Source organism: Chrysemys picta, chromosome 10 (assembly GCF_011386835.1).
Source record: "Chrysemys picta bellii isolate R12L10 chromosome 10, ASM1138683v2, whole genome shotgun sequence".
NCBI classification, from domain to species: Eukaryota; Metazoa; Chordata; order Testudines; family Emydidae; genus Chrysemys; species Chrysemys picta.
In genome coordinates, this window is record NC_088800.1 from 25,708,522 (window position 1) to 25,734,848 (window position 26,327).

At 43.5% G+C, this 26,327-nt stretch overlaps 2 protein-coding genes across 8 annotated transcripts in view; one reads left to right on the forward strand and one right to left on the reverse strand.

Moving 5' to 3' along the window:
* The window catches only part of TEX9 (testis expressed 9), a 43,682-nt gene that overhangs the window by 10,913 nt on the left and 6,442 nt on the right, over positions 1 to 26,327 (forward strand). For 5 of the 7 annotated variants that reach the window (XM_024101821.3, XM_008164040.4, XM_065559470.1 and 2 more), the window contains 5 exons: positions 4,893 to 4,941; positions 6,350 to 6,432; positions 9,501 to 9,679; positions 13,474 to 13,556; positions 17,885 to 18,058. In XM_024101821.3, coding sequence (XP_023957589.3) covers positions 4,893 to 4,941; positions 6,350 to 6,432; positions 9,501 to 9,679; positions 13,474 to 13,556; positions 17,885 to 18,058 — 568 coding nt within the window. The remainder of the gene's footprint in view (positions 1 to 4,892; positions 4,942 to 6,349; positions 6,433 to 9,500; positions 9,680 to 13,473; positions 13,557 to 17,884; positions 18,059 to 26,327) is intronic. The other 2 variants (XM_065559471.1, XM_024101822.3) reach the window with 1 other exon arrangement.
* The window catches only part of MNS1 (meiosis specific nuclear structural 1), a 34,810-nt gene continuing 28,021 nt past the window's right edge, over positions 19,539 to 26,327 (reverse strand). The window contains exon 10 of the mRNA XM_065559469.1: positions 19,539 to 20,950. Within this exon, the coding sequence (XP_065415541.1) occupies positions 20,933 to 20,950 (18 nt within the window). The 3' untranslated portion in view covers positions 19,539 to 20,932. The remainder of the gene's footprint in view (positions 20,951 to 26,327) is intronic.

The following is a 26,327-nucleotide window of genomic DNA, read 5'->3' on the forward strand; positions in this document are numbered from 1 at the left end:
AACAGGGTGGCAGGCAAACATGGGGAAATGAACAGTGCCTTTAAAATTAAATAGATTTGAACACTTTAGCAAACAAATTGAATTTTAGGTCAGAATGTCTAAGTACAGAGGTGTTAGGAACAAATTCACATGCTGATGAAAGGGATGCTCTTGTTTTCCCAAGAATAGAAGTGTTGCATTTTAATATTTCTGTAAGCAATATGTAATGGAATATTTTGTCAGCAGCTGTGGAGGAGGGCATGAATCCTACCCTTCCCTCAGTGATTGTAGCTAGCCAATAGGATGGGAATAGGAAGAAAACTGGGTAGGAAGACTATCTGTTCTCTGTGTCTGTTGCCACCCGCAAAAGAGATCCTCAGTCTGTAATCATATGATACTAGCAGCACGAATAGCCCCCTGAGATAGCTAGATCACAACTGTAAAAAACAAACAAACAAAAATCTTAGTCAGAAAACATGTTTGGAAGGACTTTCCAGTTCCTTGGATTAACAGTATCTAGAGCATTGTGCAGATAACACTTGTGTTTGTGAATAGGGAGGTTTGAATGTGAGTGTAGTTCCCAATGTTAGTGTAGGGTGAGCATAGAGATCTGTTTCTGTCTGGATTAGAAATAACCAAATGGAGGTAGAGGTGGTAAGAACTGACCTGAACCTTTGTCCAAACCAAGGTGTTTTCTAAACCTCAAAATATAAAGTTAAGGGAGTGCAGTTAACTTTGGTGTAAAATTTAAGTATTATGAAAACAAATTTTTATAAGCCTGCAGATGAACTATTTACTTGTTTAAAACATTGATAAAGTCATTTTTAAACAATCTACTCCAGTGGCTGAAATGCAAATATTGCAGCACTAAGAACCTGGAAGTAAAACTGATTTAGTGGATTTTCATTAGCCATGTGGAGATAAATGGAAAAAATAAGAAGCATAAGTAGTGAAAAGTAAAGTGGATTTTTTTTACTTTAAGATTAACAATTATAACACATATTAAGCTTAGTGTTTACTTTCTTCAAAATTTGCATTTAATGTGTGTCTACACTATACCTGATGACTCATTACCCAGAAAAGAATCCATTTTCTTTTTCCAAAGCTGCATTTCTCCTGTATTTAAGAAGAATAGTAAGATGTTGATTTGTCAATAAAATAAGCAGATATAATTCGGAACACAAGGAGCAGATATGTTATGCAAATATTTTCATAGTCCTATTCTGGCCACACTTTAATCTTTCTGAGTCTGTTTCTCTGGCTATAAAATGGGTATAACAACTGTATAGGTTTTTGTTTTCTGACAATTATTTTCAGCTCTACTGATGAAAGACACTATAAAAAGGATTGGTATGTAATAGCACAGGGGTGGGCAAACTTTTTGGCCCGACGGCCACATCGGGGAACATAAATTGTATGGCAGGCCATGAATGCTCACAAAATTGGGGTTTGGGGTGGGGCTGGGGATGAGGAGTTTGGGGTGTAGGAGGGTGCTCTGGGCTGGGACTGAGGGATTTGAAGGGTGGGGGATCAGGGCTGGGGCAGGGGTGCAGGTTCCGGCTGGGAGTGTGGACTCTGGGGTGGGGCTGAGAGGTTTGGGGTGCAGGAGAGTGCTCCGGGCTGGGATTGAGGGGTTTGAAGAGCGGGAGGGGGATCAGGGCTGGGGCAGGGGGTTGGGGCATGGGGAGAGGCTCAGGGGGCACAGGTTCTGTGCGGCGCTTACCTCAAGCGGCTCCCGGAAGCAATGGCATGTTCCTTCTCCGGCTCCTATGCGGAGGCGCGGCCAGGCGGCTCTGTACCCTGCCCCATCCACAGACGCTGCCCCTGCAGCTCCCATTGGAGCGTGTAGGAGCCGGAGTGGGGCCATGCCGCGGCTTCTGAGAGCTGTGTGGTGCGGCCCCTGACCATGCGCACCAGCTGGAGCACCAGAGCGAGGCAGAGACACGTGGTGTGGCCCCCAACACAGCGCCCTGGCCGGAGCGTTGCTGAGCCGCATGGTCTGGCCCCGGCTGAGCGCCAGAGCGGGGCCGAACTGTGTGGTGTGGCCCCTGACCCCGCGCCCCGGCCGGAGCGGGGCCGAGCCATGTGGCGCGGCTTGCAGGCCGGCTTAAAACAGCTCATGGGCTGTAGTTTGCCCACATTCCTGTGCCACAAGAATAAAAGTATTGGACTCTGAGACAGAATGCTCAAAGTTTAGGATCCTGCTAAAAATTGCAGTTTACTGTAGTTGACATTGATCTTGCTAGCATACCAAATCCTGTAGAGTAAACGGGGTATAACAGAGGGGTTTCATAAACAGCAGACAGATTGTATATAAAAAAAAGTTATTTTCTTGGAGGGGAAAATAAAGATCTTATTTCCTTCTAAAATGTGTAAATTAGACACCAATCTTTTGCTTACAGAATCCTGCTGTGTTCCTACAGCTCTGATTACTATTTGTTCAATTGCACTGCATTTTTACTGATAAGTAGTACAGCATGAGACATGACCCTCCTCTGTTTGATACTGCTTCAGGTAGAAGATAAATGGTTTTTGCGAAGAGAATAGATGCATCTCAACATGGACCATTTATCTGCAACAATCATGTATTTAAAGCAAAAAACAAAATACCAAACAACATGCGCTCCCAAACATACACTTTTTTTTTGTTACAGATATTCTCAGCAGTAACCGACAGGATATTGCCTTTTTCTTGAACATCTCTGGGTGGTCTTTGAGCGTGACAGGTGTCCTTGATCAGCCACAGCTTGGTGCTCTTAAACAGAGTATCTACTGTTAGGAAAGTTTGGCTTAGGAGAAGCCACCTGGAGTCAGTGGCACATACATGTTGAAATTTCAGGAGAGAGCATAAGGCAAGCACCCTTAGTCAGTCACAGGGGAGAAATTTGTTACATGCTTAAGTCCAAAATGGTATTTGGTAGTATACCTCTGACAGCCCTTACAGGTACAGGTGTGACAGTTGGTTTAGAGTGGAATAAAAGGAGTAAAAAGATGCAGAGGGAAGAAAATTTCTCTAATTTTTAATACCAAGTAATAGGTGGCAGATGTGTCTGAAAACAATTAAAAAAAAAAAAAAAAAAGCATTTTACGGCCAGCACACTCTCCTTTTTTTTAACCTATTTAATTTGTAACCTAATTTTCAGCTCTGAATATCTGGTCAAATAGTTTAGGGTTCTCTGTTTCTGCCTGTAACAGTCAGGGAGCATCTTTAAGAGCAAGTGCTATGTCTCCAAGCATAATTTAGGGTTTGTCCATTTAAGACCAGGAACACTGGAAATGTCTGCAGGAGGGATTGTTTGGAGTTGTATGGCTGAGGGAGTCAGGCAACCAGCCAAGACTAAAAGAAAAAGCCTGTGGTTCGCTGGAAAGATGGGGAGTGGAAGAAAGGCCTAGGGTTGGACTTGTCATAGCAGAAGGCAAGAGAGCTGGGAAAATAGTCAGAGGCTGGTGGAATAGAGATAGGAAGAGGCCTGTTAGAGATTTAGGAACAGGGCAGAGAAGGAGTCCAGGAAGGGGTATTAACATAAGGAAGTAGCAAGGGCAAAACAGTGTGGATGGCCATTCATATCTGATCATTTTACCCAGTTGGAAGCCAAGGGGGATATCTGCGTCAGCGTTCCTACTCTGGGTTCATCCACTTTCTTCCTTTGGTGGTCCTCTGACTCAGCAGTGTTGGATCCCTGATATGATTTAGCCCTTTGGCTAAGTCATGCAATTCCTCCATCGCTTCTGGAGGGGCCAGAACAAGTCTAAAATCATCTTCCGGCCTTCCTCAAAACACACAGTTCTTCCCATGATTGCTCAGGGTTCACCTTCACAGGGCCACACAATGTCTTCACTCAAGATGGACTGCACTTCCTTTTCTAGACCCCCTACTAGGATCAGCAATCCTTTTGCCCTGTTGGTAGAAGGCTGTAGAAGGAGATGGGGGCTTTTCCCCACCTTTGCTGAAATCCCAGTTCGCTAAGTGAAAGTGTTAACTTCCCACCATGCTATTTTGTCCAGGTTATTTTCTTCTGATTGTACCATCCTCAGGGTCTTTTGATGTCCTGGCCCTAGGCACCTCCTAGGCTTTTTCACAGTTCTGTTCAACCAGGTTTCCTGACTGTCTTATCAAGCTTGTTACCATAGAAAGACCAACTGTAGGTGATATCTCCACTCCCTACCTAGCCCACTGAGCCACAGACTTTTAAAATATGGTTTTGGAAAGTCACATGGAACACCACAAGTCACATGATCATCACCAATCCCCACATAGCACTCCCTCCTCCCCTGTTTAGTTAGTAGTGTTGTTTATTAACAGACCTCTTGAGTAGAGGCTGAGAATAGCATCACCACATTTTTTGTTATTTATGCAAACAATGACCTTTAAATAGATGTACCATACCAGGAGCATCCTGTGTAAGTGAGATATATGGGGGAATAAAACCTATGTCCCTGTGTGTGGGATCAGTCAGGACTACAATTCTATCCCTTTATGATCAGCAGTGAAGGAGGCTTAAGAAATGGGTAAGAAATCACATAAATAAGTTATTTGCAGGGTTTTTTTTTTAATTTGCTTCCACAGAGATGCATTGGGAATTTAATTCATCTCAGCCTACCACATGGTAAACTATTTAAACTTTCTTTCACTGATCAGCCCTTAGTCTTGATCTTCTTTTATTCTTTATCATTGAAGACACTGAATTCCCAAACCAACTGGATTTATTGGATTAAAATAATTTTAGTAAAAAAAGCAGTTGGTGCATTTTCTCCAATTTTACGTTCACTTTTACTGTTTTGGTCTGATGTATGTAAAATGTCAGAACCAGCAGAATAAAAAGCATAGTTCATTTTGGAATATTTTTTCTTTAAGTATTTGTTTTATTATGAGTTTACAAAACAATTTACTTTCATTTTATTTTTCTTTTCAGAGATGTGCTTTCTCCTGAACTGCCAATCCTTACACTTTCGCATATTAAGGTACTGAAACTCTGCAAACTTTGCTCTTTAATGGAATTACCAGATAGCTATGTCTACCATTCTAGAAACTGTACTGAGTGGTGAAAATCTATGGGGTGTTTAAAGCAGAAGTCTGGGAGATAGGATTCCTGGGTTCTATTTTTGCAAATTGCTGTGCTACTGACTTGCTAGGTCACCTTACACTAGTCACTTAGGCCTGGTCTACGCTAGAACATTGTCAGCTTACCTATGCCACTCGGATGTGAAAAATCCACACCCCCAGAGCAGCATAGTTCAACTGACCTGACCTCCAGTGCAGACAGTGCTAGCTCAACATAGTTACTGCCTCTCGGGGAGGGGGATTAGCTATTGACAGGAGAACCCCTCCTGTCAGCATAGTTAGTGTCTACACTGAAGTGCTATAGTGATGCAGCTGTGCTGCTGTAGCATTTCAAGTGTAGACAAGCTCTTAGGAGTAAAATATGGCCCAGAAACTATGTAAAATGGAACTATTATTTCAGTATGTATAGCATTTTGAGATCCTTAGATTAAAGGTGACACGTAAAATTTTATAATACTGCCTTTTTCTTAGACAAAATTTTTGTGTATTTCTTCTCTTGTCAGTGTAATGTTAATGGCAATACTATTATTTTTCAATTAAAGTCCTCTTAAATAAGTTAACGAGCAAAATAACTGGATATTATGAGAAGAAAATAATGGATAAACAAGGCCAGGAACAAATGCAAAGACTCACTAGCCTCTTAAGCTTTAGCTACATTGCATCCTTTAGAGATTCAGCTAAAGTTTCCACAGTGTTTCCTTTAAGAAAGACCATAGCAAAGAAAGCTGATTCTTGGAGACTCTTAATTTGGGAGTAAGCTCAGAAAGTTACTCAGTAACTTTACTGCAGAAGAAAGATATAGCAAGACTAAAAATATGCTAATTCCATTGGTGACCATTGGTGGCAAACGCTGTCAACAGCAATGTCTGTTAACTTGAGATTGTACTCATGAGCCAAGTGTATGATGGATTCAGCTTGGTGTCTAGGTGGAATAATCTTGCTTATTTAGTTGTAGTACATTAGAAGTGTTTGTACATTAATGGCTCAGTAACAGTTGTGTACCTTATTTGTGCATACTCATGATTGCACATGCAAGTCAGTTTTGAATGTGCAAATAAATAGGTGTTTAGTCACTTGTACATGCAGATAACAAGTCTGCACATGCAGTAGCAGTAAAAACATTTGCAAATTAGGCAAAAAAAGTTTTAGTTTCTTGGGTGTCTCAGGCTTTGAAAATCAGACTGTTTAAAATATTCCTTTTGACTGTCATAGTTTGACTACAGGAAAATGGAAAAATAGTTGTGCTAGAAAAAGTGTCATGGTTTCAGTAGTCAGGATCATATTAATGATAATACCTTTTTCCCCTAGCAACCAAACAAGAAATCTGGTTCCATGTCTGCAGCTCAGAACAGACCACACTCTGGCAGTAAGGGAAAGAGAACAACTTCAAGGTACATTAATTGTACACTGCATTTATTTAAAATTTATACTCTGGTAATGAAACGAGAATAGTTTTAGTTGATTTTTTTTATATTGATACACATTTTATACAAATATACTTTGTGTCTGAAATGTCTTATAGTTTACTTAATCCTATTTCTGCTCTATGCTCGCCTACATAAAGCAGCTGGAAATCTTTAATGAGTACCCATGGTTAACACTACAGCAATGAAACTGTGGCTTATCACAAATTTAAAACAAAGGACTTGTCAAGGCTGTGATTTAAACTTTGTCTCAATGAAAGAGGAATAAGCAGATCTCTACCTATTGGTCCTGGTTTGGAAAGCATTCTACTAGAGGCACCTGGAATGAATGCGCTTGAGCACAGCAGTTCAGAGTCATTGCAGCTGAAAAAGAGGAAGAGTAAGGCCCATAGGTCCCAAAGGCATCTATCTACATATTTTAGTGTGCCCATTACAGTGGTATCTGAGCTCAAGATTCACCAAGATGACAGACAAGAGGCAAAGATCGGGGCAAAATTTGTAGGGTACTTTAATATTGTGAGAAGTTTTGATTGATGGAGGTAGGGAGAAAATTAATCTACTATCCCTAATCTCTTTATAAAGTGCTTTTGATATGGTATAAAACGTAGAAAGGGAGTGTAGTAGGGTTCACTAGGGGCTAGCAGGCCTATGGATCAGGCCCATGGCTCAACAGTCTGAGTCTTGGGATGGCCTTGCCAAGCAATATGAAGGCCTAGTGGTTGAGTTATAGTTCTCCCATCCCCTGGTGCTCCCTGGGTTCCCCTGGTCAGTTAGAGGGGGAAGGGTTGGGGACCCCAGGCCCTGCCACTCCACAAGGTCCCAGCCCAAGTAGTGAGGAGAGTCTCAGTTCCCTCTGGTTGGTACAAAAAACTAACCTCCTCAGGGCTACCTCTTTTTCCTCCTGTTCTCGCTTCAGTTTGTAGCATGGTCATGGTGCTTTGCTTCCCTCTCAGCAGAGGATTGCTCTCACAGTCTCAATAGTTCAAATAGTCTGTGGGGTGTTCCCAGCTCATTTTCCAGTGCCCACTTGCTCCTCCTTGTCAGGGAGAAGTGGGGAAGAGGCAAGAAAAAGGGAGTCAAGCCCTTCGCTGCTCAGTTGGGTCTTACCCAGAGTCCAGATTCTTCCCCTGTAGATGGATCTCTCTGTCCCAGAAGCTACAGCCTGGCTACTTGCCTGCAGCCAGTCTCTCCTTCACTTTTCCCCTCCTTGCCTATCCGTCTCCTTTTAAGCAGGCCATCCATTTGGAGCATGCTCTGAAACTGCGGAAGGGCGGGGCCTTCTTATCCCAGTACTACTTCTTTCGTCTTAGTGAGGGGTCTGTAAACCCCATCAGAGGGAGACCGGTGACATTTCAAGTAGCAGGAGAGGGACAAATAGCATTTTTGATAGAATGGAGGTGGGAGCAGAGTAAGGGGGATATCTCAGTAATCAAGGGATGAGATGGTAAATTTTAGCATAAGTATAACACAGAGAGGGGTGGGCTTCAGTAGAATTAGATGAAACAGCAAGAGTCACTGGCTGTAAGGGGGAAAGAGTAAGAAGTCAAAGATGACACCAAGGTTGTGCACTTGAGATGGAGGATAGCAGAATTGTCAGGAATAGGAGAGCAGAGAGGGATTAATAAAAGAGATTAGCAGCTCAGTCTTGGGTGTGAGTGAATTTGATACAGTAGATGTGAAATAGGACAGGAAGCTGAAATCAGGACAAGCAAAATGGATTTGGAAATCTGAATTTAGAACAGATGAAGGTCACCAAAGAAGAAATAGTGAATGAGTATGACAAAATTCTGAAGGATGCCATTGCCAACTGATAGTGACAGGGGAGTACATGGAGTGGCCATAGGTGATACCAGAGAAGAGGTCAGAAAGGTTGGAGGGGAAGCAGAAGAAGACAGAGTTGCAAAAGCCAAGAGAGGGGAGAATGATCAACAGTGTCTATGGCAGAAGACCAATGTAGATAGATTATCTTAATCAAAAGGAACACTTATGTTGTAATTTAAAATATCTTAATAAAGCCTTCCCTTTCCAGGCTAAATAATCATTGTTATTGCAGCCTCCTGTCACTAAGAAGATGAGTTTCTCTGCACACAATATGGCTGTCACACAGAATTTGAATCAATCAAGTTTTATTTCTTCCTTCTACAGCAGGGGTGGGCAAACAACAGCCCAGGGGCTGCATCCGGCCCTCCAGACGTTTTAATCTGGCCCTCGAGCTCCTGCTGGAGAGCGGGATCCGGGGCTTGCCCCGCTCTGGCACTCCAGCCGGGGAGTGGGGTCGGGGGCTTGCCCCGCTCTGCAACGCTCCCAGAAGCAGTGGCATGTCTCCCCTCTGACTCCTATGCGTAGGGGCAGCCAAGGGGCTTCGCATGCTGCCCCCACCCCTGCAGCTCCCATTGGCCAGGAACCACAGCCAATGAGAGCTGCAGGGGCGGCGCCTGCGGACAAGGCAGCGCTCAGAGCTGCGTGGCCGTGCCTTCGCGTAGGAGCTGGAGTGGGGACATGCTGCTACTTCTGGGAGCTGCTTGAGGTAAGCGCCGCCCGGAGCCTGCACCCCTGACCCCAACTCCCTGCCCCAGCTCTGATTCCCCCCTCCCTCCCTCCAAACCCTTCGGTCTCAGCCCGGAGCACCCTCCTACACCCCCAACCCCTCATCCCCAGCCCCACCCCAGAGCCTGCATCCCAACACCCAATTTTGTGAGCATTTATGGCCCACCATACAATTTCCATACCCAGATGTGGCCCTCGGGCCAAAAAGTTTGCCCATCCCTGTTCTACAGTAACTTGGGCGTGAAGGCCAGTAGATGATACTTGTTGCTACTAGTTTGAACCTAATTTGAATGTAGGAAAGATTTTTTGGTAAATGGTACAAACTTGGCATTATATCTTTTTTACTAATGTAAAAGATGAAGGTAATAGCAGACTGCACATAGCTAAATGGTTTTGTACAATTATAAATGACTGCCATTGAAGTATTTTTGTAGCTTATTTGGAATATCATAACTTCAGTCTAGAAATTTCTTATTATGGAATTTTAGTGCAAAACTAAGAAGCATTGATATAAAAGCTGCTGATGATGTTGCCATCCTGGAGGACTTCACAGATTTTTCTCTTGCAAAGACAATTAGTAAAATTGAAGGAAAACTGGAGGAAGGAGACTTGCTTGAAAGTCTAGATGATGATATTATTCCAAGTGTAGGAAATGAAATTGGAACAGGTAGGTTCCTATAGCTATGCATTTTCTTATCCTTGGTTCCTTACTGTTAGAATCTTCTGAAAAACCCTATATTTTATCATTTCTGTTTAGATTATAGCAGAAAGTTCTATAACTCTTAAATTATGTTCAGATTACTGCTCTGGGGAGAGGATGAGGGGAACAAGATGGGACTTTTTTCTGTGTGGATTCCCAGGTCACATACAAATCAACATGGAAAGAATGGGTTGGTGTCCCTACTCCACTGGAAACCTAACTTACCTTTGTTCTTTAGCAGTGCATCAGCCTCTTCTGGAAGGAGGTCATATGAGTTACTTGGGACAAAATTGTGACTTTAGATCAGTGCATAACTTTTTTTTAACTTCATTGGGAGTTGCAAATATGTATCCGAGGACAGGATTTGGTTTTAAGGCTGTATTTCCATAAGATAAAAATCCTTTCACAGCCTTTGTCTTTAGGGCTAAATCCTTTCAGCAGATCCATGCTCTGGAACTTGGGTAAGTAGCTTATGAAGTAATGTTTTAGCTACAATGCTTCAATGACGAACCTTTGGATCTTTCTCACTCCAAATGGTGTTTTTACACTTGTCGTAGCAATAACTAGAATGTGAGAAGGGATTGTAGCATTTTGTCAGTGAAGCTAAAGGCATGATGCACACCTGCCTTTTTGGCTGTGGTATGACAAGCTGGTAGAGTTATGAACAGGGCCGGCTCTACTGTTTTTGCCGTCCCAAGCAGCGCGCCGAATTGCCACCTCAGATGGTGGGGGCAGCCCGTGTGCTGTAGGGCAGCGGCGGCAATTTGGCGCCAGCTTCTGTCTTCAGCTGGAAGACAGAAGCTGCTGCCGAATTGCCACTGAACATAGAATGGCAGCTGAACATAGAAGCTGCCACCAAATTGCTGCCGCCGCGGAAACGCACATGCCGCCCTAACGGCACATGGACTGCCCCCGCTGTCCACAGCGGCAATTCGGCACGCTGCTTGGGGTGGCAAAAAGACACAGACTGCCGCCCCTTGCAGATTGCCGCCCCAAGCACCTGCTTGGAATGCTGGTGCCTGGAGCCGGCCCTGGTTATGAAATGGTTTATGGTGTCTGTGACAGGGTGCACTCACCTCTCATGGGCACCTCCTGTCAGCGGTGTGTGATCCTGCACTTTTTCCTGGTGCCGCCTGTAAGTTGTTGACCTTTGCAGGCACATCTTTGGAGGGCTGACCCACTGGCTAAGTCACACACAGTCTGAAATGGACTAATCCCTTCCGGGGTGACAAAGGTCCAACAAGGACTATCGCTGTGCCCTTTTTGGTGTCTGTAGCCCTGTCTCTGAGCAGTTCTCAGCCCCTTCTGGGCTAGCTTTAAGCCTGTCTCTGCCCTGTTCTGGAGCACTACCCCCAGGGCTTTCTCCCTGGAGACTCTGTGTCCTCAACAGTTGTCTAGTGTCCCAGCTCTCCAGCCAGGTCACTCCTTAACTTCAGTCCCCTTCTGGGGGTGGGTGGTAACAAAGAGTTCACCAGACAGTGTGTCTGCCCTTATCAGGGTCTTCAGCCCTGTCCCTGAACCCTTTAAATTCCAGACCTTTGCTTGGGCTGTAAACGAAACTTGTCCCCTTCTTGAGGATTTGGCCACTTCACTAGTGGCCAGTGGGGGAACCTGGGCTTGTTTACTGTTCTGGGTCCCAATCCAGGGAGCTTATAAACAGTAGCCACATACCACTGCCTCTTGTTCACTGCTGCTATTCCCTGAGCCTCTTCCCACATAGCCCCTTTCTCTTCCCCCTTACCTCGGTGCTGAAGTTCTCAACTCCTCTTCTTTCACATTAAATACCACTGCCACCAGAACCCATTTTCTGGTTCTCCCGTGAGCTCCAGAAAAGAGCACCCTTCCTTGCTCCTCTGGTCACAGTAAGGCACTGACATGCTTAGGCCCTACAGCTACTTTTAACTGAGCCTGCTGCACTCCGATTGGCTACTTCTCTGCAATTTTTCTAGACAGGCCTAAGGGATCCATCTTTGCTGCTCCTTTCCTGGCAGGGCCGGCTCCAGGGTTTTGGCCGCCCCAAGCAGCCAAAAAATTAAAAAAAAAAAAAAAGCCGCGATCGCAATCTGCGGCGGCAATTCGGTGGGAGATCCTTCGCTCCGAGCCGGAGTGAGGGACCGTCCGTCGAATTACCGCCGAATAGCTGGTGCCTCTCCGGAGTGGCCGCCCCAAGCACCTGCTTGACAAGCTGGTGCCTGGAGCTGGCCCTGTTTCCTGGGGTGGGGTGTGGTAGAACCAGGAGGCTTCAGCCGGAGGCCTCAAAGGGCCCAATACACTCCGTCACATAGACCCATCGTGTGAAAGGAAGCGTGAAGTTAGAGGTTTATTACATTGTCAAAATGCTATGGTGTTGGAGTCTAACTGCATGGTGATAACAATCAGTACTTGACAGAGGATTCAAGGTAGGAGTTGCTTGATCTTCGGCCTTGTGTGATTTGTATGAGACACTTTGGGAATACCTATCAAGGAGAATCTATGTGAATCTCTCATATTATTTATTTTGTGACCCTGAGTTCTCAATTAAAATATAAGTGTGCTGTGGAGAATATTACAACCATCTGCTATATAAATTCAGGATGGAGAAAAGGATTAATTTAGTGTCTGGCAATGGGAACAAGGCATCTTGAACTAACACCACATGGTTATCTAGCCTGAGAGAGTTACTGATTGAACTCTGTGTTTGAGCATTGGAGACTGTTTCCATAACCGGATCTGGAAGCTGAAAAAGACCTTGGACTGATTTCCGCTTCTCAGATCATCCACAGACAGTTGGAATATATGCCTGAATGTCTCCTGGACACCAGAATTTAGCAGTTAATGTTCTAAATAGGCCAGTACAGATGGAATCATTGGTGACAAACAAAGAGAGGTTACTAGGTTCACAATAAATGGATTATCCACTGGCCCAAAAATCTCATGTAAATAACCTAGAGAGGTAATGGTCTGTTCCATTCTGCTAGAATAGTGGCTTGTCTGTGGTTTGAGGTGTCAGTTCCATCCACCCAGCCCCCACAAAGTTACCTTCACAAAAGCCAGTTACTCAAGCTTTAAGCAGGGCTGGGTGAATTTCACTGTAACTGAACAAAAACCCTCAGCACTTACTGCTTGAAAGCTAGATGGCTCAAGAGTCATGTAAGATAGAGCCATTTGCATATTTAAAATCCAGCCAAAATTGATAGTAGTAACTATCCGACAGCTATTGCACTGACCTGTGTGAAATGATTTGGTGATCCCAGTTCAGTTCCCTGTCACAGATACCACCCTCATAGTAGACATTCTTAATGGCAGTCAGTCACAGCAGAGGGGCTTTGGGCTGAATCTGCATGAAGACTGCACTACCTTCTCACTTTTAGATGTGGTTCCTTGAGGCATATTGTCATGACAGTTTTGCGGAAGCTTACACTTCCTATCCAATCTCTACCTGTGCTGTGGATCAGCATAGAGATGCCATTTCCACAATTATCATTTTTTTACGTTTTAAGAGTGCTGAATTTAGTAAGTCTTTTAAAAAAACAAAAACAAAAAAACCCGCTATCCACAACTTGGTCTAAGAACAAGCAAATTACATGAAAATTTTATTTGGAAATCAGTATTTTGCATAATTGCATTAAACAGTATGTATGGTGTATTTTGTAAACAAGTCTGCAGTTGACAACAATTTGTTCCTAACGTGATCCAGTTTGAATCAAAGCAAATAAAAATCAGTCATTTCATAGAAGTATTTATAAGTTAAGGGTATTAAACGTGACTATTTAAATTCACAGAAGCCCAGATCAGATTTCTTAAGGCAAAGCTGCGTGTTATGCAGGAGGAGCTGGATAGTATAGTACGTGAATGTAGTAAAAAGGTAAGAATTGAGTGTTCTTATTCAGTAGAGACTGAATATGTTCCCCTTCCATTTAACACTGTTGTTAATTCGGCTATATTAGGATACATAGTGGGATGCTATAGCTTCAGTTATTAGACAGTGAGGGTTCTACATAACTATTTTTCCTCTTTATAAATCCAGAGCCTAGAATATCGTTTTCTGTGTTTCATACATATTTAATCTTTAGTCTAAAGATTTAAAAATATAATTTAAAAAAATTCATAGGATGTTTTAAACCATCATATTCTGTGTGATCCAATTTTTAGGCAAGGAGCAGTTTTCAAAACAGAGTATATTACACTTGTACTGCGTGATCTGTACTGACTCACTGCCCATTTCTGGTGCTATTTAAGGTGTTAGAAGGTGCAAAACCCTAAATGGTTTGGGGCTAGTTTACCTTAGAGATCACCTCTCTCCCAGTGCAATTCTGTGATAGCTGTGATAACTAAGATTCTTCTTCAATTGGTTGTAGACAAATATTGCACTCAGATGCATGCATGCCAAGTGTGCTGAAGTGGAGAACTTTGCTTAGCAGTACCTGTCAGGGTAGTGGTTGCATTATCTGGCCCTCATAGCAACCCCTTCGAAGGCTATATAAGGTCAGTGGCACTCTGACCCCCCTCGGTTCCTTCTCACCGCCCAGAGCTTGTGTTGGAGCTTCCCGTGCAGATTTTACATCACACTTTCTGATGACAACAGTGAGATTATCTGTAAATAGTTAATTAGTAGTATCCTTGTAGCTATTAGTGTAGGAATTACTTCCATTTATAATGTTACATGATGCTGTGCCCTCACCAGGATTTAAGCACTGTCTTTTGTATGGGGTGGCTATCCCCCAAAGTGATCCTCCACATGTAATGTTTGCTCTGTCTAGGAGAGGGGCATGTTAAGGAAAAGTTCTCCATTTGTTGCTTCTTTAAGGAAAGAATTCAGGTTGCTCAGGACTTGTGTTTAAAACAGCACAGCATGGAACATGCCGTGAAGTCAGTTTTGGCCCTGGGGCCCTTTGCAGATCATCAGGGCTGTCAGTCTTCTGAGCTGGTGCGGACCCCTGATAGGCTGCCAGATCCAGATTCTTCTCCTTGGAGAAGATGACACTGGTCCCCTTCCCCTGGTGCCCTGAGGAGTAGAACTCATAGAAACTAATCAGAGTCATTCCAATGCTCAGAGAGACTCTTTCTTCTCTTCTTGGAGGAGTGCTATTCTGGCCATCCTCATTGGTCTTCTTTGAGCCATTAGCAACTTGATCCATTGTCTCTCCTTTCCTAAAAGACAGTCGTTCTTGTTGCTGTAACTTCCACAAGAAGAGTCAGTGAAATTCAGGCCCTTATGACAAAGCCTCCCGTACACAGTCTTCTAAGACAAAGTTTTCTTGAGGCTACATCCAAAGTTTTTGTCCAGAGTAGTTTCACCTTAAACTGGTTATTTGTTTACCTGTATTTCCTAAGCCGCACTCAAATGCAGATGAACAACGGCTTCATATGTTAGATGTGAGGTGGTGCCTGGTGTTCTATCAGGAAAAGACCAAATCATTTATTCATCAAGTTGACTTTTTGTCTCTTATGTGGATGGAATGGAAGGGCAGGTGGTCTCTGTGCAGACAGTTGCCAGGTGGATAACTTCCTGTATTACTACAGCTTATGAAGTAGCTCAGACCATGCCCCCACAGATGTTATAGGGTCATTTGACAAGGCCTCAGGCCAAATTGATTGCATTTGTCAGCAATGTTTCAATATTGGATGTTTGTAGGGCTGCACCATGGTCTTCTGTACATACTTTTGAGAAACATTATGCAATTACTATGGCATCAAGTCAGATACAAACTTTGGGAAGGCAGTTCTGCAGTCACTATTTCAGTAGACTCTGAGCCCCACTTTGTACTAGTGAAATACATGTCTGCAACCACTAAAAGGAAAAAAATATACTGTTACTGTTCTTCAAGATGTGGGTGAAGACTGTATTCCATGAACCACCCTCTGTCCCCTCTGCATCAGTTTCCCATCTTAGAGTCCAGTGCGAAGGAATTGATGGGGGTTGGGGCGGTACCACTCTTGGTTCTGGGTGTGATTCTGTTGGGGCTCTGGGTGTGATTCTCTGGCCCTTATAGCCCCACCAACACCAGGAAGAGATAGGTCTACTTGACTGGGGACTCCTTACTAAGAAAAACAGGTGGGCTTTTCACCAGGGCTGATCCAGAAAATACAAGGGTGTGCTATCTGCCGGGAGCTAAGACATGGGGTGTGGACCCGAAGCTGAAGAGAATCCTAATGGGAGCAGGAAAGAATCCACTGATCCTCCTTCTGAAGAACAAATGATACTGGTAGATTCTCTCTGAGACACATCAAGGAAGACTATGCCAGCGTGGGGAAGATGCTTAAAGAAATGGAGGCTCGGGTGACCTTCATCATGATTCTACCCCTCCTTAGAGGAGGAGAATGAAGGAGAGACAATATGATGATCAACAGATGGTTCAGGCAATGGTTCTATAAGGGAGGGCTCTGGGATGTTTGACCACTGGGAGGCATTCGTGGACTGAGGATTGTTCTCATGGGATGGTCTCCACCTGAGCAGAGAGAGAAATAGGCTCCTGCCTCTAGCCTCAGCCCCTAGCTGAGTCTCCTGCCACTAGCCTCGGCCCCTAGCTGAGTCTCCTGCTCCCGGCCCCAGCCTCAGCCCTTGGCCACGGGCTCCGGAAGGGAATTTGGGTGCGGGAGGGGGCTCAGGGCTGGGGTATGGGCTCTGGGAGGGAGTTAGAGTGAACGAGGGGGTTCCGACCTGGGGCAGGGGGTTGGGGTGGGGGTGCAGGGTCTGGGAGCAAGTTAGGGTGTGGGAGGGGGTTCCAACCTGGGGCAGAGAGTTCAGGGTGTGGGCTCTGGCCAGGCGGGTCCTGATCGGCAGTGCAGCGGGACTAAGGCAGACTCCCTGCCTGCCCTGGCTCCGTGCTGCTCCCAGAAATAGCTGCCATGTCCAGCCCCTAGGTGGCGGCGCGGCCAGGCGGTTCTGAATAGTGCACGCTGCCTGTGCCCGCAGGCGCTGTCCCTGCAGCTCCCATTGGCTGTGGTTCGGCAGGGACATGCCGTACACTTCCATGAGCTGCACGGAGCTAGGGCAGGCAGGGAGCCTGCCTTAATCCCGCTGCGCCGCCGACCAGACTTTTAACAGCCCAGTCAGCAGTGCTGACCGGAGTCTCTAGGGTCCCTTTTAGACTGGGCGTTCTGGTCGTAAATTGGATGCCTGGCAACCCTATGTATAAGTAGCATACAGGATATCATAACGTGTATAATTTTTACTGTTTGTTGAAGTTTGGGATATAGCAGAAGGCCGATTTTTCTCTCAAGGAGGTTCATGTTAGTATGTTTGTTTGTTTTTTTCAGGGGTATGGGGCAGGTTTGTTCTCTTAAAAGTTGAAGAAACTTTCTCCTCAAACACTTTTGGATGTGGCTTGATTTTTTTCCCCAAGTCTTTTGACTTGTCTGTATTAACACTGATTTATAAGACAATATTCATGATATTTCATACTCTAAAGGAAAAAAATGATTTCTAAGTCATAACATTATTTAAAATAGGGATGTAATTTGGTAAATAGGACATGAAAATTCAGCTGTTGCTGTATACCATTTGATTTTAAAATAAACATGAATTTGGGTACTTGAGGTATCCAAGAATATGAGCTGTGATTGTAACTCAAAAATCAATGATCTCACTAAAAGTTGGGAACTGATTACTTTTTTGTAATTGTGATGAAAATTTAGAGTATCCACCCTTTAATTCTCTTAGTGAGATTTTTTTTAAACATTTATTTATATACATTCTCACAAATATGTTACTATTCTCAATTTACTTTGTAGAACATCTACATGGCTTTACTATACACGTTATTCTATAACTAATGATGGCTATCACAGTATTGAGCTGTGATCTTCCGTGCCTTGAACCTTAAATTACTGAAGTTTTATTTAAAGCATATATCTAATTTGGCATATTGTTCAAATAAGACTAGACAAAATTTGGTAGAAAATTAAAATTTAGTGAAGTGTTGACTAAGAGCAAAATTTAAGATTATTATTATTTTTTTGTTTTGTTAACCAAACTGGATTGTGAACTCCACTGTGAGTTATCAGGTATTGCTTATGAGAGAAATAATTTTTAAAAAGTTTTTAAAACAACAAGACACCAGTGATCACAACAATATCTGCAAAAAACATGTACTAATGACTCCATATTAAGTTGTAGAAAAATGCTTTCTCATCCGAACACGTTCTTAAAACATTCATTGATTTCTAAATTTACAAATTATTGACTGACAGGATGATGAGAATCGGAATTTAAACTCTCGGGTTAAAGAAACTGAGGAAGAACATGCTAGACTCCAGCGAACAGTCAGTACTCAACAGTTTCAAATTGAAAAGTACAAAATGCTGTCAGAGGAAGCTAACAGGAAAAGTGAAGGATTACAGCAACAGCTCACTGCAGTAGAAAAGGTAATGCAGTCATTCATTTCATTTCCTTAGCCTTAGTTGAAGGAAAAAATATATAATTGCCACAAGTACATCCTTTACCTGAATTGCTTTACAGCAAGGCCGGCCTTAGGGAAAATGGCACCCTCTGCAAACTTGTATTTTGCCCCCCACCCCCCCAATCACTCCTGGCCCCCATGGGCTCCCTGGGCTTCCCCTCTGGGCCTGGCTGCCTCCCCCAGTGTTTAATTTGTATTGAAAGATGCCAGAGGCTAGAGCTCAGCCCTGGCACAAATTAAGCACTGGCAGGGGGGCCGGATACTGCCAGGTGCTGGCGCCCAGCTCTGAAGGCAACGCCATCACCAGCAGCACAGAAGTAAGGGTTGCATGGTATATGGTGTATTGCCACTTTTCTGCGCTGCTGCTGTGGCTTGTGGTGCCTGATGCTCGGCGTGTGGCTCAAGGCGGGCTTCGCGCTGTCACATCGGGGCCGCATCTTGCCAGAGCCCATGGCCCTTCTGGCTCACCCAGGGTGCCATTACAGATTTGGGGGGAGGAAACTTTAATCATGATTCCAGGGACTACTGAGGCACCTGAAAACTCTAAGATTTTCTGCAGATAACTTAAGAATTAGCTGACAGGAGCACTGCATCTAATTGTGTGTATATATATATATACAAACTCCAATTAAAGCCACGTTTAAAGTTTATATGTAAATTTAGAACAATCAGGAGATAATACAGCAAGATATTCCCAATCCCAAGCCTTAAGGTATCAGTTCTAGAACTTTGACACAGATATCAGAAACAAACATTTGATACTTTGTACACTATCTTTATTAGAGATACATAAAAATAAATAAAATCTGCTTAAAATCTGTGTTAATGCTATTATCTACTCTTTCAGTCAATTGTTTTTCACTAAAAACATAATTTTAACATATGTTATTAAGGTTTTTTCCTCTTTTATTAAGAAAGGGAATTTATTTTTCTAATTATTTTGGCATTTATGTTTACCGATCACAATTATGTATGTGACTCACTAACATTTGACTCCATCATTGCAATTGGTATCATAGCTGGAACTGCATTTATTTTCATGCAGATTTTAAGTTTTTTTTACAGATATAACTACAAATACAATTTGAAAATAAGCAACTTTCATTTGCCCAGTATCTAAAGTTATGTGTTTAGCTAATGTTTTTTAAACTGTCACTGCTAAGGTTAAAAGAAGAACAGGAGTACTTGTGGCACCTTAGAGACTAACAAATTTATTAGAGCATAAGCTTTCGTGGACTACAGCCCACTTCTTCGGATGCATATAGAATGGAACATATATTGAGGAGATATATATACACACATACAGAGAGCATAAACAGGTGGGAGTTGTCTTACCAACTCTGAGAGGCCAATTAATTAAGAGAAAAAAACTTTTGAAGTGATAATCAAGCTAGCCCAGTACAGACAGTTTGATAAGAAGTGTGAGAATACTTACAAGGGGAGATAGATTCAATGTTTGTAATGGCTCAGCCATTCCCAGTCCTTATTCAAACCGGAGTTGATTGTGTCTAGTTTGCATATCAATTCTAGCTCAGCAGTCTCTCGTTGGAGTCTGTTTTTGAAGTTTTTCTGTTGTAATATAGCCACCCGCAGGTCTGTCACTGAATGACCAGACAGGTTAAAGTGTTCTCCCACTGGTTTTTGAGTATTTTGATTCCTGATGTCAGATTTGTGTCCATTAATTCTTTTGCGTAGAGACTGTCCGGTTTGGCCAATGTACATGGCAGAGGGGCATTGCTGGCACATGATGGCATATATCACATTGGTAGATGTGCAGGTGAACGAGCCCCTGATGGTATGGCTGATGTGATTAGGTCCTATGATGATGTCACTTGAATAGATATGTGGACAGAGTTGGCATCGGGGTTTGTTACAAGGATAGGTTCCTGGGTTAGTGGTTTTGTTCAGTGATGTGTGGTTGCTGGTGAGTATTTGCTTTAGGTTGGGGGGTTGTCTGTAAGCGAGGACAGGTCTGTCTCCCAAGATCTGTGAGAGTAAAGGATCATCTTTCAGGATAGGTTGTAGATCTCTGATGATGCGCTGGAGAGGTTTTAGTTGGGGGTTGAAGGTGACAGCTAGTGGTGTTCTGTTATTTTCTTTGTTGGGCCTGTCTTGTAGGAGGTGACTTCTGGGTACTCGTCTGGCTCTGTCAATCTGTTTTTTCACTTCAGCAGGTGGGTATTGTAGTTTTAAGAATGCTTGATAGAGATCTTGTAGGTGCTTGTCTCTATCTGAGGGATTGGAGCAAATGCGGTTATATCTTAGAGCTTGGCTGTAGACAATGGATCGTGTGGTGTGTCCTGGATGGAAGCTGGAGGCATGTAGGTAAGTGTAGCGGTCAGTAGGTTTCCGGTATAGGGTGGTATTTATGTGACCATCGCTTATTAGCACAGTAGTGTCCAGGAAATGGACTGCTTGTGTGGATTGATCTAGGCTGAGGTTGATGGTGGGATGGAAATTATTGAAATCATGGTGAAATTCCTCAAGGGCTTCTTTTCCATGGGTCCAGATGATGAAGATGTCATCAATGTAGCGCAAGTAGAGTAGGGGTGTTAGGGGACGAGAGCTAAGGAAGCGTTGTTCTAAGTCAGCCATAAAAATGTTGGCATATTGTGGGGCTATGCGGGTACCCATAGCAGTGCCGCTGACTTGAAGGTATATATTGTCCCCAAATGTGAAATAGTTGTGGGTGAGGACAAAATCACAAAGTTCAGCCACCAGGTTAGCTGTGACATTATCAGGGATACTGTTCCTGATAGCTTGTAGTCCATCTTTGTGTGGAATATTGGTGTAGAGGGCTTCTACGTCCATAGTGGCCAGGATGGTGTTTTCTGGAAGATCACCGATGGATTAACTGCTAAGGTTAGTACAAGCTAAAGTTACATTCTAGAAGGACACTATTATTTGATTGTACCACTTTTTAAATAATGAATGACAAAGCACAATATGATGATAAAAGTAATAATGATAATTACTCCAGCCAGGAGAGGTTAGGCATTTTAGAACTCACTACTCAAAGAATTAAATGTAAGCATGAGAAAGAAATAAAATTATGAAATGCACAGACCAGTCAAAAAATAAAATAACAGCACTTCGAAAGAATAAAATTACAGAGAACATACATGCATTGCAGGGAGTACCAACAAGTAACAACAACAATATAAGTATGTGTTGGGAGGATGAGTGTGAAACAGCATGTGTGAGCTGGGGCACTGTGTGAGACCGCACGCTGCCCCTTTAAGAGAGCTGCACTCACCAGCCTGAAGGAAAGCTCTATCAGACACTGCAGCAGCCGCCAGCAGCTCCCTCCCGTCCTCTCTCTCTCTCTCTCTCACACACACACACACACACACACACACACACACACACACACACACACACACACACACGCGTGCGCGCTCTGCGGAGATGGGGTACATAGGCAGGGAACACCTTGACATCAGCACCCTCCTCCCTCCCTCCCCCGTACAGCAAAGGGGAAGCTCCCAGGAGCAGTTTGCCAGGGGCGGCTCCAAAGCAGGGGGCAGAGCCGCGGGGCTGCAGATGCTAGCAGAGCAGCAAGGGGGAGGGGCACCCCTGCTCCAGAGGCACCTCGTTTATAACAGCATCTCTGGGCTTTCGCCCAGTTTGCCCCTATGTAAGGCCGGCCCTGCTTTACAGTCAAATCTGCAGTTAACATACTGACTTCTGCTTATACTGATGCTGTACATTTTGATTTAAAGATAGTGTCTAGTCAGCCAATTTTTTAAAAAAAGATTGAATAGTTTTAGATTTTCTCCCAGAGTCCCCCAACGGTTTTAAGGTTTTACAATCACATTTTCCTATATTTAATTTTTTCCCCTCATTCTTGTGTAGAACATCCCTAGAGGCAGGTGACACTGACTACACACAAAGTGCAGTCAAGTTCACAAAGGAGGAAACAAAAAGTAGGAGAAATATTTAATTTTTCTAATTATTTTAGTTGTAGCAACCTTGTTGTAACAATAGTAGATTTAAAATAAAACACCATTCAATGTAGGGGTGGTTTTTTGGTGGTGGTGGGTGGGTACATGGGGGTGGAAGGGTGTATGTGTGTGTGTACTTGCTTTGTTTTTATTTTTTGGTAAATTGACTGTGTCCCTTTAAAATAATCACACTCCGATTTTAAGGAATCAAAACCAAACCAACCTGGCTCCAAGTACAAGCCACATATGCAAAGTTGTGAAGTGCCTGGTTATACCAGATGGCCCACATACACAGCTTTGTTTGTTTGGAACTTAAGCTAAGAGCAGCATGTGTTTTTTTTCTTTAATTATTCAGAGCTGGAGAGGTCGATTTTAAAATCAAACATATCTGAACAACCTAGAGAAAATTATCTAAAAAAATGATTAAATGAAAACTGAACACATAACTTGGAGCCTAAACCACGTGTCCTTGGTATAAAACAGGGGTCGGCAACGTTCGGCACGCGGCTCGCCAGGGTAAGCACCCTGGCGGGCCGGGCCAGTTTTATTTACCTGCTGACGCGGCAGGTTCGGACGATCGTGGCCCCCACTGGCTGCGGTTCACCGTCCCGGGCCAATGGTTTTGTCAGGAATGAGAATATTCCATTTTTGGAGGAAAATAGTAATGTGTAATAGCAATAGTTGTCTACAGGATTGAGGAGCCACAGAAGAAGAAGAGCCTGAACATTTTAGATATCAAAAATGTGTATACTGTATAAGTAGTTATCTAGTTAAGTAGTAAAGTTCTCTTTAATTTACAAGTATGATTTTCAATGTTCTAGGGAATTAGCATTTATATTTTTAATCATAAACTTAGTTTTAACTACCAGTAAACATGGATTTAAAAAATCATTCTTGTTTTTAAATGGTTAAATCTCTTACAGAGTTGATCTTTTGGTTTTGAAAGCTATTTGTTCTTTGGCAAAGTTTGTAGTACATTATTCAAGACTAATTAATATTTAATTAAAGAGAGATGAATTGTAGATATGTTTCAGAAAATTTGGCTGAATATCATAAGCTGAGTCTGCACTATGTTGATCACAGATATTGAAGACTGACATCTTTGGAGTCTAGAGAGTCTGTATATGTGGGTTGGGATAGCATGAGTTTTAACCTCTGTTTTATTTTTGTGCCTTTGGCTTCATTTCTCTAACGTAAAACTTTTCTTTTAATTCTCTGCACTCTTAGCAAGTGAAGAGCTTAACGTCTAAAGAAGTATATTATTATACTATAGTATATTCTTATTTTTGTCTCTGTTTCAATGTCCCAAACTTATCGTATTCATATGTGTGTACAGTGGATGACACTTGATATTGAGTGTCCGGATGAATTTTAAAAGCTACTTTAAAATCCAGGTCATCTTTGTATGGTTGGTAATATTTAAGCCACACAGAAATGAGGTTGTGATGGATATTTTCTTGATCCTGCTTTGCTCCCCAGCAACTTTTGAGGTTTCTTTGCTTCCTCAGCTGCTCTTCTGTGTGTATGTAGACAGAGACTCACCAGCTGGCTTCCATCCTCTGTGCTGCTATACCTCACCTAAAATAATTTTAGCAACCTTCTTGTTTGTTCTGTTCTAGAGAGGGATGGTATTAAACTTCAAGGGGATGCTACCTCCTTCCCTGGAACAGGCACTACAATTGAATTCTGCTACTCCCCAAACCCTCTGCAAATGTCACTTCCTCCCATTGTCTTTCACTCATTAATTCTTGATGAGTGAACTCTGTACTCTCAGGGAGAATGAGTGGTATGGATACATGGGATGGGAGACAGAAACTTCTGAGTTCTGACTCCTTTAATTTCCTTTGGGCAAGTCACTTTACTCTGCCTCTGTAAAGGAGTTGATAATGCTTGTGTGCCTCTCAGGGCTGTGGTGAGGATTAACTGTTTGCAGAGCACTCTGAAGATAAATTTCTGTAAGTGTTTATTGTTATCTGCCTAGTGGGGAGAGAATTCATGAGCAGTGTAGCCATGGAATCATTGGCACTAAATACCTCCTTGCACTTGTTCACATTTATCGAATTTAGGGGCCACAAAATACACCAGGACAGTGAAGAAAAGGAAGAAATTTTAGACCCTTAATTTGCCAAAACAGTGAGTTGTACTGCAGGAAAACTAGAATTACTGATCTCAAATAATGAAGTACTGCTGGCAGCACTTCATAGTGCAGTTTGTCTACACCAGCAGCCCCCAAACTTTTGAGGGTCATGCCCTCCCTTACACCTGTCTGCACCCTCTCCACCTCCCACTGTAGTTGGGGCTGGGAGTGGAGCTACAGCTCCAGGGATGGGGGTGGGGGATGAGGACAGGGGCAAGGGTGCCAAGGCTGGGGTCGCAGCTGGGGGTGGGTCTGGGACTGGGAGTGGGGCCAAGTCTAGGGGTGGAGCCACACCCAGGTTGCAGCCAGGTGTGGTTCTGCTCCCGGTCTTACGCCCCAGCCTCAACCCCAGTCCAGGAACGGAGCTGCGGGCGAGGCTGAGGGCTGATGCAGGGCTGGGAGCAGAGCCATGCTAATGCTGGGGACAGGGACAGGCCTGGGGCTTGGAGCCGGGGATGTGGGTGGGGGTGGGACTGGGTGGCGCTCACTCCCCGTCCCCTTGAGGACTGGCCCAGGTCCTGCATGCTCCCCGGATGTTCCTCCACATCCCCCTAGCGGGGTACGCCCTACACTTTGGGGGCCTCTGGTTTACACAAACACAAGCACAGAGGTCTGAATGACTAGAATCCCAGACACAAATTGTGCACTTGCCTTAAGAAGGCGAAAACTGACTCAAGAACAATCTAATGAACAGTGGAGATAAGTACGGTGATTTGGTCCTTGATCTCACTTTAGCCAAACCCCAAAAATCACCAGCAACCACGCACCGCACCATAACAACTTTAACTCAGGAACCAACCCATGCAACAAACCTCGATGCCAACTCTGCCCACATATCTACACCAGCAACACCATCACAGGACCTAACCAGATCAGCTACAACATCACCGGCTCATTCACCTGCACGTCCACCAATGTTATATATGCCAGCATATGCCAGCAATGCCCCTCTGCTATGTACATTGGCCAAACTGGACAGTCACTACGCAAGAGGATAAATGGACACAAGTCAGATATCAGGAATGGCAATATACAAAAACCTGTAAGAGAACACTTCAACCTCCCTGGCCACACAATAGCAGATGTAAAGGTAGCCATCTTACAGCAAAAAAACTTCAGGAGCAGACTCCAAAGAGAAACTGCTGAGCTCCAGTTCATTTGCAAATTTGACACCATCAGATCAGGATTAAACAAAGACTGTGAATGGCTTTCCAACTACAGAAGCAGTTTCTCCTCCCTTGGTGTTCACACCTCAACTGCTAGCAGAGCACCTCACCCTCCCTGATTGAACTAACCTCGTTATCTCCATACTGATTTATACCTGCCTCTGGAGATTTTCATTACTTGCATCTGAAGAAGTGAGGTTCTTACCCACGAAAGCTTATGCTCCCAATACTTCTGTTAGTCTTAAAGGTGCCACAGGACCCTCTGTTGCTTTTCCCAAAAATTTAGTGGACTTCAGATTCTACTTCTAACCCACTGCTGTTGAACTTCAGAGTGTGATATGCCTTCATATGAAACACCTCTGGGATGCATTTTTGAAAGGTTTCAGAGTAGCAGCCGTGTTAGTCTGTATCCGCAAAAAGAAGAACAGGAGGACTTGTGGCACCTTAGAGACTAACAAATTTATTAGAGCATAAGCTTTCGTGGACTACAGCCCACTTCTTCGGATGTTACTCATAAGACACATTCCTGTGCCCATTTTTGTGCCCCCCCCCCCCCTGAATGTCTGTTCTGGCTGTTGTGAATATTGATATCTAAGGCCTCTGCGTTGTCCCTTTTGAGACTGCTCTGCTGCTGAGTAGTTTTAAAACCATTATCTGGCAAGTATCCCCTATGCTTTTACCTTAGTGGTTTTTGAGCATGCTCAGCTGATTGTCTTTCAACGTTATTTTTGGCCACCTATAGTTGTAAGAGCAAATGGAGAGATTGAACTCTTTTGTTAAAGTAACTGTAGAAGGGCAGTGGAAAGCAATTTTTTTTTAAAATTAAACTAAATTAGGCTATGCTAAACAAAAATATTTAAGAAAAAAATCTGAAAAGACCTAATGCAGTAATTCCCCCCCCTTCTTCAGATACTTAATTGGGAAACAGAATTCAGTAGTTAAAAATTGTTTATGAAGGATTTGCAGAAATCCTGGTTACTTAGAACT